The following is a 12,979-nucleotide window of genomic DNA, read 5'->3' as shown; positions in this document are numbered from 1 at the left end:
TTTGTCTCACCTCTACTGGAGGGCTAAGGCTGCTGGGCAGGGCTTCTGACGTCACAGTCGTGCTTGGAAGGCTGGCAATCTCCCAAGTGTTCACAGGCTGAACTGGGTCAGACTGCTTTGAATGGTCTATACATTTTGGATTATCAAGTAAGGTCACTTCATAAAATTCTTGAATATCTAGAGATGAAGAAAAAGAAAAATTCAAAAGCATTTATACCTCCTAGACTATGCAATACTAAAACAACATAATTCAAAGACAACTTTTTACTCTTAATTAGAAAAATAGGTCCAATCTTAGTGCCACATAAGAATCCACCCTCAACCCCCACCCCAAGACATAGTTTCGAGGGTTTCTCTGGGCTGTCCTGGAACTTGCTTTGTAGACCAGGCTGGCTTTGAACTCAGAGATATGCCTGCCTCTCCCTCCCAAGTGCTGGGATGAAAGGATTGCGCCACCAAGTGCAGCTCAACCACATACTTTTAACAGGAGGTTCTTCCCTTGTTTCATTATGTCACAACTCCATCAAAACCTGCACGGCACCCTGTAAAGTCACAAGTATTTCACACTTCAGAAGCCAGCGTTTTGGAGAGATGGCTCACAGATAAGCATTCCCAATAGAGAAGAGTGTATTGGGGTGACCTTTCTGTGCATTGTGTGAAGGTTGTCTCTGTATATTCTATTGTTGGCTGCTGTACTGGCAGAGGGCTGACTATTGGCCAGATTTTGGCATTGTTATTTTTATGGCTCATCACCTGCCTCATATTTTGTAAACACTCTTCCTCCCTCACCTGTTGATTGGCTTAATAGATAGCTGATGGCCAGTATCTAAGCATAAAAGGAAAGGCGGAACTTCCAGGCTAAGAAAGAGTTTCTGGGAGAAGAATGGAGGAGAATGATAGGGCTACGACTATGCCATAGGAAGGGACAGACATACTGCAGCTCTGAGAGAGAGGTAAAGAACTAGGCACATGGAGGTACGTGGGCTAGAGCAGTCAGGGCTGCAATTAGTTATCTAGTCGAATCTCCCCAGCTAAACGCAGAAGCTTTTAAACTTAATATGCCTCTGTCTTTATTCTACCTCTGGTGGGGACAAAAAGTCCCACTATAGCTTGTGCCACAGGGTGCAGCTCAATCACATACTTTTACCTGTAGGTTCTTTCCCCATCTCATTATGTCACAACTACACCAAAACCTGCAGGACACTGTGTAAAGTCCTAAGTGTTTCACATTTCAGAAGTCAGCGTTTTGGAGATGGCTCATGGTTAAGGTTACCCAGCACCCATGTGAGGGAGGTCACCATTGCCTGAAATTCTAGCTCAAAGGTATCGACCCCTTCTTGTGGTCTCTGAAGGTACCTGCACTTCCATGTACATACCCCCACATACAGCACACATGCACATGATTAAGATAAGTCTAAAAAGTTAAAGTCCCATAAATGGGGGATGGGCTCACAAGCCCACCTCAGCTGAGAAGCTACAGGTAGTTGACAAATGGTGGGAGGGGGAGAGGCATTTTCCTTTAAGGGTATTATGGGGACTGGTAAGTTGCCTATGCTCCCTCCAGTAGATGGGCCATATCCATGCACACAAGGATAGCAGTAATTAGACTGGGCAGGTCATAAAAACACGTATTGGACATGAAGAGAGGAAGTAGATATGGAGGAAGAGTTTAAGAAAACTGAATGGGAAATTATAGAGCAGATGATCAAAATACATTGCATACATACATCCAAAATTTTCAAACCAAAAAAATATTTCAAAGTGCTGGGTTGAATTCCAAACTCTTTTTATCTATTAGCTACAAGCACAAGTAAATGACTAACCCTCTGATAATTTCCCTTCTTGTGAGCTATGTAAGAACTGAGCATTAAAAAAAAAATTAAAAAAAGAACTGAGCATAATAAAGTGCCTAGCACACTGGCATGTAATATACTCTCAATAAATACTGGCTTATGTTATTATTATACATTGTTCAGATGTACCTCTACTAATACTTTACATCTTTATCAGCACCAGGAATGTAAATCCTCAGGTGGTTCTAACTGTCCTTCTAACTAAAGTGAAAAGCCATTTTTTAAAAGTTAAGAAAAACTGGCTTCTCTTCAAGAGGACCTGGGCTCGATTCCTTGCACCCACATGGCAGCTCACAACTGTCTGTAACTCCTGTTCCAGGGGACCCAACAGCTTCACAGAGACATACATGCAGCCGAAGCACCAAAATAAATATAAAATACATAAATAAAACAAAAATATTTTTTTAAAAATAAAAACCAAAGAACTAGAACATTTCCAACTTCTCTAGTCTACATATCCAAGAGGAAGTGAGAAATAATCACTTACAGGTATGACAAAACCTAAAAGAAACCAAACATTTATTCACAATAGCATAATTTAAAAAATAAAATGACTCTGCTCCCAGTTGGAATTACATGGACTTACTACATCAATAATATCAGCAGTGGCTATTCACACAGCTCAGCAGCCCTGAGTGACAATCACCTAACGCTTAGATTTCAGAGTTCTTTGGTCACCTACTACTATCGTTTGTAATTCTTTAGAGGGATTTAATAGCCAATATATGCATCATCCTGAATAAATCATGAACAGTAACTACAAATAACACTTAGAGTAACTTTCACTTCTTGTTTTCTTTCTATTTTAAAAGTATCATCATGCCTTTTAAAAACATATTTCACTGGGACAATGAGTTAAGCTCCGCAGGTAAAGGTGCTTATCACCAAGCCTGAAAACCTGGGTTCAATCTCCAGGACCTACACATAGAGTGGAAGGGAAGAACTGACACCCACAAGTTGTCTTCAGATTTCCACATTCAAACTGTGGTGCATGCACACTGAATTATAATAAATGAAATTTAATAAAATTTTTTTGAAAACCCACATCTCACAGGACAGTAGGGACAAGTAGTTTTGTTTTCAGTTTTAATAAGTAGAATTAAAGAAAAAAAACATTCCAAGTAAAGTACTAATTAAAAACTAACAATGAAATCAACCCACCTTACCAGCTGCTAAGATGATTACTGGGCTGAGAGATGGCTCAATGGCTACGATGGCTCTTGCAGAAGACCAGGGTTTGGTTCCCCAGGCTCTATTGCCATCTAACAGTCTTTATGCTCAGATCAAAAATAAAGTGTGAAGTTTTGAACATTTTCACAGCATCTTGACAAATGAAATCCTCAACTCTAGATCTTATATTCACCTGTCAAAGAGCCCCTTCATTCGCACATATCTGTGTGTGTATAGTTTTGTGTGCTTACATGATTGTGTGTATATATACATATACATGTATGTACATATTTCTCTTAGTATATTTTCAAGATTTACCCATCCACACAGAATGTATTAAGGACTTAACTCCTTTTAAAGGATAAATGATATTTCTTTATACTTACATACTGTACTTTATTCACTCTTATATATTCATATACACACTATATACATAGTTAGTTAGTTAGTTAGATTGGCTTCTTTACAATTTTTGTTATTATTTTGTGTGGGGGGCTGTTTTGCCTTCATGTATGTCGGTGCATACGCATTCAATGCCCTTGGCGGCAAGAAGAGGGTGTCAGATCTCCTGGGACTGGAATTACAGGCTGCTGCGGGTGTTGGGGTTGAACCTGGGTCCTCTAGAAGAGCGACTAGTAATTTTAAAAGCTGAGCCACTGCCCAAGACCCTCCAAACAGGCTTTTCTAATTTGCTCTATAGGAGTTTACTCCTCTAACTGAAGGATAAAATATCAATGCTGTGTTAGCTGTATCAGGGTTAAAACAAAATAGGCTGCGTAAACACCACTTAGAATGCCTATTCTAAAGCAAAACAAAACAAAAAATAGAAAGCAAGCATAACAGGATACCAAGAAATTAGAACCCTCCTTCACTGTTCATAAGTGAGTGTAAAACAGTAAAAACTAAAAATGGAAGAGTGGCTGCTCAAAACACTAAACATAGAATTAGCATGTGATCCAGCAACTCTACTTCCTAGTACACATATAGGGATAAAAAAAAAAACAAATAAATAAAAAGAAGAGGGGAGGGACTGAGCCACATCAACAGATCTGTAATCTGTAAACCAATGATCACTAGAGCATAAGAGCTGAACGGTGAAAATTCAAGTACCCTTCAAAAATAAATGACTAAAGTACAGTATTACATACAAAGAAATATCACTTACTCTTAAAAAGGAATTAAATCCTTAATGCATTCTATGTGGATGGATAAATCTTGAAAATATCTGAAGTGAAATAAGCCATACATAACAGGACAAATACTATACTGCATTTATATGTAGCACCCATAATATCAATTCAGACACAAAAAAAAAAAGCACTAAAAGTAGAGGTGAGGGAGGCTCTGGATGGGGAATTATTACATTTAACAGGCATGTGGCAGTATCTAGATATTTTGTTTGCTGTTGAGACATAATTATTGCTCAAAAAGAGAATTTCGGTTTGAGTTGAAAATAATTAAAAATTAAGATGCTAAATTTCATATTATGTACACGTTACCAAAATAATAACAATAATAACAACTACAACCAGTAGAGTTCTAGGATGAAGGATGTAGAGGGCTATGAAATGCTATCATATGGACTCAGCATGGCTGTAGCACACATGAATTCACGACAGCTGCAAGTGCATACACAAGGCTTATACAAGACTAGCCCATAAAGTCACAGAGGGGGAAGGGACTTTTGGGAGCCCACCCTGAGTAGCTAATCGCCATAGAGGGCTGCTGGGAGAAACATAGTCACTGTCTGTGATGGCACAGCTACTGGTAAATTACCTACACTTTAGTGGAAAACTTCACATCCACACCCACATGAGTGGCCCTGGTTAACAGTGGTGGGTCACGAGCCAAAAACCAACAAAAAGATACCAAAGTGATCCGGGCACTTGAACGGAGTAGGGGGTGGGGTGGGGGGAGTAGCAGGGTAAGAATGGATGGAGGAGGAATGTTATTGTATACAGGAATGGAACTGTCAAAAACAGTTCTGAGCACTCCTTCAGAAACTGCTGAATTATCTTCAATGATGTCATTCAAATTGTTTTAAAAGGGGCATCTAATCAAAAAGGGCCCTCTCTGGAAAAAAAGGCATACACATATGGAACTATTCTTGTTGAGTGTGAGTATCTTTATTTCCCACTACATGTCAGGCAAAACATAGGCCATTGACCAAAACAATGAATATTTAGGGACAAAAGACCGTAATTGTAAGAATTTCACATACTTCTACACTTTACAATTAACATTCTTTCACCTGGGGACAACAACTAAGTTCACAGGATACCTACCATGAAGTAAAACAGACGTTTTCCAAATAGAAATTAAATGGAAAACAAAAAACAAATAGTAAATCCTAGTATCATTCTTTCCTATGTCCTACTTTAAAAAGCTGACATGCCAATGACATGCAAAATTCAAATTATTCACAAAATAACTGTGAAAATGAAGAATTCAGCTTATCTTAAACATTCAAACAATAAAAACAAACAAGAGGATCTGGAGAGATGGCTCAGCAGTTAGTTAAGAGCACTGTCTGCTCTTGTGGAGAACTGGGGTTCGATTCCCAGCACCTACAAGGTCAGCCCATAAAGTCACAGATGGGGAAGGGACCCATGGGGCTCCACCCTGAGGAGCTAATGGCCAGAGGGCTGCTGGGTAAAGGCAAGTCACTGTCTGTGATGACACAGCCATGGGTAAATTCTCTACTTTAGCAGAAAACTTCACACTATGCCCACATGAGTGGCCCTGGTTAACAGTGGTGGGTCACAAGGCAAAAACAATCATTTGTAATTCCATAGCCAAGGGATCTAATGCCCTCTTCTAGACTCTGTGGGCATCAGGCATGCACATGGTACACAGACATGCTGGCGAAGAACCCATACATGTAAAAACTAATAAAAATTAATAACATACACTTTAAAATCCAAAACCAGAAATGTTTCTAGAAGAATGAGAAAACTGAAGGGAAAGGTAGACTATAACTCAATGACAGAGCATGTCTTCATATAGAGCCCTGGGTGAATATCTGCGTGTGTGTGTGTGAGTACATTTTAATGTTATAACTTGGAAGTTATTTAATACGGAGTATACTGATCTTTTTAAAGTTACTATAAATCTACTATAAGCTCAGACATCTTTTTTAAAATGAGTAAACTTAGGTTTGCAGGAAAAAAATAGGCTTATAGGCAAACTGAATGGAAGAGTTCTTTGCACAGCCTACCTTCTCATCCCCTACTATCAACATCTTATGTTAGCATGCTGCATTTGGCAACACGGACACTACTAATTCACTGTCCTTATCTAAAGATCATAATTTACATTGAGATTCTCTTTGTGTCATACACTGACTGATTTAATATGAACATTTGCTGTTTTAACACATGAATCCATTACTGTGATACCAAACAGAACAGCTTCACTGCGTTAAAAATCTTGTGTGCCTTTACTCCCCAAATTCTGGAAACTACTGATCTTTTTGCTATCTCTATAGTTTTTGGAATCTTCCATATATTACCTTATGAACTGCACTGACATACCATTTGTATGAGCATTTCATAACAAAAGCCTTAAATGCATACCTCCTATTTCACTAAATAACTCAGTTTTAGGGATTTATCCCAACGTGTGTGTAGTCTTTGAAGACTGACTTCTTTATCTTTACAGTACATGTAAAGTTTCCTGTCTTTTCCTGGCTTGTTAGTTTTTACCTTTTTTGTTTGTTTTTGTTTTTCAGACCGTGTTTTTCTCTGTGTAGTTTTGGCTGTTCTGGAACCCACTCTGTAGAACAGGCTGGCCTCCAACTCACAGTGATCCACCTGCCTCTGCCTCTCAGATGCTGGGATTAAAGGCGTGTGCACTACTGCCCAACAGTTTTCTTAATCTTTTTTACTGCTAATACTCCGCATTGTAAGGTTCTGCCACACTTTGCTTACCTATTCAAGAACGTCTGAGACATTCTAACTTTTACTAATTATTAATAAAGCTGCTATAAATCATATGCAGGGTGTTTTGTTTCAGTACCTCAGCTATATGGCCAACACCTTGTTTTTATTGTGTTATTATTTTGTTTTATTTTGAGGAAAGAGTACTTTGACTCAAGGTTTCCAAGATCTTCAGTCCATGGTCACTGAGCAATGTTGTATTTGTGAGGTGTTTCTGCTTCGCATGATGTTGGTCATCCCCCAGAACTGTAAAGTTTCTTTGCCTAGCTGAAAATGTCCACCCTTCTACATCTTACAGTCCCGCCTCATCTCTCTACCTTTGAGGGAACTTCTGGAATGCTATACTATCCTTCCTCTTCAAGTGTCAACTAAGAAAGTAACAAAGGCAATGGAAGTGTTTTACATAAAGACTTCTCATATAAGTGACTTGATTTACAAAGATTTTGTTTGTCTGTGTGTAAGGTGTGTGTTTGACTGCAGGCACATGTGGAAGTCAGTCAACAACTTCCCAGAGTCTGCCCTGTTTTGAGGACTGAACTCAGGTCAGCAGGCTTGTCTACAAGCCTCTTTGCCCACTAAGCCGTCTCTCTGCCCTCTAGAAATGTTTTCCTTAATCATTTTTAAAATGATTCTGCTGATTCTTAGGACTAGCTCATAGCTCAATGTGTTTAATCTCTTTCATATGTTCAAACTTTTCATTCGTTCAAACTTCTGGTTTGGATTTCTGTTTAGAAACTGCACTTGTGGGAACCCAGTTTAGTCTAAAATGAGAGTGCTTTTGAGGCAATGAAAGGAAAAACAGGACCACACTGTGAGAAAACAGATCCAGGAGATCCCAGTGATGTTCTCAACTGTGATTCATCTAACCAAGCACTTCCCTCTAACACATATTTCAGCATTCCTGCATTTTCTTCTATAGATTTTTTTTCTGCTAATTCACCACCATTTTTACAAGAAAAAAAATTTCAGAGTAGTAAGAAAAAATGGAATCAGCTATTTTAATTATGCTTGTCATGCATACCTAGGTGAATGTCCGCAGCACCTTCAGTGAAGTCTGGAAGTATTTTTAATCTACTACATATCAATCACTTTTTACCATGTACTCACTCATTTTCTTTACACTTCCAAAGTAAAGGTTCACCAGTCGTGGTGGCGCACACCGGTAGGATTTGCTGAAGGAGGCAGAGGCAGGAGGATCACGAGTTCAAAGCAAAGCTTCAAAGTAATGGTTACCTAGCTTTACTGAAGGACTGTTATTTTTACACTGGGTGGTAAATATGGTAATTTCTGATAAAACTGTACTAAGAGATACAACTTTTGAAGCATTAATTATAATTGACTTTTTCTACAGTTACATCTGTTTTCACAGTATAATCTATAAAAGTATGCGTAGTACTTATTATTGTCACTGGATACTGAAACATGAATAAATCAGAACTGAGAGAAAAATCATAATGGTCAATTTAATTGTCAATTTGTTTCTGGCTGATGTAACCTTTACCTTGCTCAAACAACTTCAAATGGTTCTCCTATCGCTTTCAATTTTTTTCACAATTTGAATACATGTATAGTAATAGAAATTTAAATATATAATTAAGTTGCTATAGCAGTTTAAACCATAGCCATCACACATTTTTTAAAATACACCTTTTTAGTGTGTATTGGACATATATGTATGCACATGCTGCTAGCGATTAAACATGCACGCAAGTTAAAATGTCTTTTAAAATGCTGGAGACATATTAAGATAGTAATCTTAGGGATAAGAATAACAAGGGCAGGCTTTCCAGGCATGATACCACAAGCAGAAAACACCTATCTACTGATAAATTTAATCATAAATAAACACAAGTTTTTAAAACTCATTTAAAAACACACAACAAATAAGAGTAGTTACTTGTGATTTACAAGCCAGACAGGGTTGATATGCCTAGTATTAATTTTATAAAGGCAAAAAAGAATGGGCATAATGACACGAACAGGGAATTCAGAAATTAAAATAAAACATCAAAGTAACTCAAAGTATATTCAGTAAGTCAAAGGAGATAATGTTAAGATATATAATACTCTACATTAATTAAGGTAAACTAGTCATTCTTCCATATACTGTCTAAAATATGGCATTAATATAACATTAGTAAGAGTATTTTACAAATTACAAGAAAAACTTTAAAATTTATACACCTTTGACCTAGTAATTAATTTCTGGCAATTATCCTATGGACATAATAAAGAATGTAGAACAACATCAATCCACACATGTATGGGTAGATGTGCACACTTGTACGCCTATGAATGCAATGTTTATCAATTCTTATAAAATTTAATTAAAAAACTAGTTCCTGGAAAGCCATTAATGGAAAAATGTATGTTATACAAAAAGTCATCTAATCTAAAAATTAACAAAGTTTGGGAAAACTAAAAACAATTCTGTGTGACACAGAGAAGTACAAATTCAACTGCAGTACCCCAACACATACCAAGCAGCTCCCCCTGCCAGCAGCCCACCAAGTAAGTGGACAGCACACACACAATTGTGGTGGAGAAGACTGGCCCCTCTGACAGTCTAGTTTTCATGTGCCGCTCACACTGTGACCTTCTTGCTGTACCTCACTATGCAGAGTGGGCTTCTTTAATTCTTTCTAGTATAAGTCAATTCTTTCATCTGGTATTCAACTGAAGAAACTGAAACATGTCGTCAGAGAGAAAAAGTTATAGTCAATAAGCAATAGCACTAAATTTCTGAAAGATTTTCTGGGATTATTTTAACTAGATATGATTTTTTTTTTTACTTTATATAATAATTTTGTATTTTTAAAGATTCTGATTATTTTTAAGTGTGTGTGGGAGCTTGCTTGTGAGCATGTGTGCATTTGAGTGTATCAAAATGTAGGTATGTGCACATGAAAGCTGGAAGTGGAGGTTCAGGTGTCTGTGAGCCACTTGACGTAGAGGCTGGGAACTTAGGCCAAACTGCCTGGCAAGAGCAGCGCAGGCTCTTAACCTCAGCCTCTCTCAAGCCTGCCCTTATATGCCAACTTTAAGTAATCACTTCTCACATCGGTAACAACTTTACTGTTTTGTTTATATAAGACGTTTTACAAAATCAAAGTATTTGTACAGATATAAAGAAAAACATTTACTTGTATTTTACATAAACCACACTACTCTGACCTTAAATATTTTGGGTGGAGCATGTACTATCCTTACACTAGATCCCACTTTGGAGGGCTACAGAGACAGGGAAATACAACAAGCCACTGCAATAGGAAAACCATCCTATTCATCAGCAGAGTCAAAGATACTCAGCTAGATAAAAGTACACCGTAAATGCCACTTGGATCCCCAAGGAAGAGAAATAGCCTACAAAATTTCATATTATAACAAATTTATATTTCATACACTGGAAACATGGTAGATGTCAAACTAGTACATAAAAATAAGTTATCTCCAAGTTTTAGACATCATTTGACTAACACATGAGCATTCCTCTTAAAAGGTGGGTGACCGGTAATCACAAGATGGACCTGAAGCACCACCTTATGCCAAAAGCAGACCAATGCTGAAGAATCAAGACATGTCATAAAAACACAAGAGATTTCAGGCATGTGCCTAATTCCCAGCACGCGGGGCCTGGCAGGCAGATTCTGTGAGTTCAAGGCCAGCCTGGTCTTCAAAGTGAGTCCAGGACAGAGAAGGCTACACAGAGAAACCCTGACTTGAAAAAACCACACGCACACACGTTTGAGAAGGACACGCCTAGGCTAAATCTGAGACAGTCTACACACTAAGATCATTAGGATGGTAAAAAATGATAAGCACTAAAAGGAACAAAGATCTGCAAAGTTCAGGACAGACAGACAGAGAGGGCTTCTGAATACATCAAAATGCCAAGTGTTAACTGGGAAATGTAGAAGAACGCTGCTATGAGGTAACTGTCACTTATCAACAACTTCAAACAAGAATCATGATTTTGCTCAAGGCACGTAAAGGGTCCATATAAGTGCATGTAAGTGCAAGGCGAAAAGTTACTAGAAAGAAATCAGACGATGTAAAATTAGGTCATCAAAATTAACGTTACCAAGGAAGGCTGATGCTGAACACTTCTGTATGTACGGTATCTCAGCCAAGAACACAAAATCTGAACCTAACTACAAATATCAGATAAACACCAATGAAAAACATTATATAAGAGCATAAGAACAGGAGCTGGAGAGACAGCTCAACAGTTAAAGAGCACTGGCCTTCCTTCCGGAGGCCCCAGGTTCAGTTCTCAGCACCCACACAGCAGCTCAAAACTATCTGTAACTCCAGCTCCTGGGGATCTAACGCCCTCTTCTGGCCTCCGTGGGCACTGCATGCTCGTGGTGTGCATGCATATATAGCCAGGCAAAACACTACTATCTATACAATAAATCCTTTTTTAAAGGCAGTGTCAAGAGGTGAATTGTATTATTAAAAATGTCAGTGTTGGAGCTCCTTGGGATATGGTGGCAGGAAGACTTCAAATTCAGGGTCTGGGGAGCAAGTTTGGGTATTCCTGGTCAACATATTAAGACACTGCCTAAAATTAAAAGAAAAAAAAAAAAGAAAGAAAAAAGGAAAAAAAAGTTTAAAAAAGGGCCATGGATATTGCTCGCACAGAGGCAGAAAGCTTAATAACAACATACAAACACATTCACTCTGAGAGACAGAGACAAAGAGAAACACAGAGAGAGACAGAGACAGACAGAAAGATTGTAAAAGACATAAAAGCTGGAGAAAGAGTCCAGATTAGAGTTGTGACAACTAAAAGTAATGCCCAGTCCCAGCCTCCACTCTGCACAGAGGAGAGGTTCCATCCTCCATTGATGAAATGGCTTAGAAATTGCTGCAGATGCTTTTACAGCTCTGTTATTCCAAGGGTCAAAAGAAAACTCAACCAGAAGCAGTAAAGTCAAAACAATGCTGCAGCACTAGAGTAAGCAAATAAACAACTCAGCCTAACCAAATCAAAACCACTACATGAAAAGTTAATAAAATTCTCTTAATTCCAGTCTAATCCATATTTTATTATGTTTTCCTGCTCAAAACTACCATACACACTTTCAAATACAAGTCAGTAACAGGCTAAAACGTAACCTCAGTTACAGAAAGAAAACAAAACACAATTTTGACATTTTACCTACAGAGTTCTCAAGTCCTGATTATAAAATCAACTCATTATAAACATTCTCCTTGAAAATGATAGTTTACAGATAAATAATCACCAACCCTACAGAGCAGCATGCCTTAAACTTGTTATTATGGTTACTGCACTTAATGTAACGACAGTGAACAAAATTAAAACAAATATTTTAACTAATGAACTAGAAGAAGTTCTGGATTCAAATTAGAATTTAATTTTACACTATACAAGTTAGCATCAGAGGGTTCATGGATAAAACTAGTCATTTCTTAGTACCTAAGACTTCTCATCTATGAAATGGTACAAGCACCTCACTGTTGAACAGACCTCATGGACTGAGTACTAAATGAAATGACTGAAATGTAGCCATTATTACTTTTTATATCACCCTCAGTAACACAGTTTACATGGCTATATGAGGTCTTGGCTAGGAAAAAAACAAAAAAGCTTCAATTAAAAGGAATCAAAAGATCTAAATATACATTTTTTTTCCTTAAACATAAAAAATGATGAAGGGAATAATAAAAGGAAGCTCAAACCCACTGAAGCCGTATGAGAGGACATCTCTCACTTACAGGATGCCTACCATCACAGACACAAGATGTAATGGACGGCGGCGAGGATAAAGAGAGCCATGCTACACTTCTGTTAGAGCTACATCTGTGAAGCCTCATGAAAAACTATTAGTTTCCCAGCAAAATGAAAACCACAACTACCACACAACCCAGGCACCCCACTTTTGGGGACAGATATGTCCGAAGTAGATAAAATCTTCACCTTATAAGGATATCTACACGCCCATGTTCAGAAGAATCCCCACAACACATAAAACACAAAGACAATTCAAATGT

General features: G+C 38.0%; 1 protein-coding gene across 14 annotated transcripts in view; it reads right to left on the bottom strand.

Annotated features, from left to right (window-relative positions):
* Dlg1 (discs large MAGUK scaffold protein 1) overlaps positions 1-12,979 on the bottom strand; it is a 181,639-nt gene that overhangs the window by 163,516 nt on the left and 5,144 nt on the right. For all 14 annotated transcript variants that reach the window (XM_021645131.2, XM_060370191.1, XM_021645132.2 and 11 more), the window contains exon 4: positions 11-177. In XM_021645131.2, coding sequence (XP_021500806.1) covers positions 11-177 — 167 coding nt within the window. The remainder of the gene's footprint in view (positions 1-10; positions 178-12,979) is intronic.

Source organism: Meriones unguiculatus, chromosome 17 (assembly GCF_030254825.1).
Source record: "Meriones unguiculatus strain TT.TT164.6M chromosome 17, Bangor_MerUng_6.1, whole genome shotgun sequence".
In the NCBI taxonomy this organism is placed as follows: domain Eukaryota; kingdom Metazoa; phylum Chordata; class Mammalia; order Rodentia; family Muridae; genus Meriones; species Meriones unguiculatus.
The sequence above is the reverse complement of the archived record's forward strand: the minus strand, read 5'-3'. Positions and strand labels throughout refer to the sequence as shown.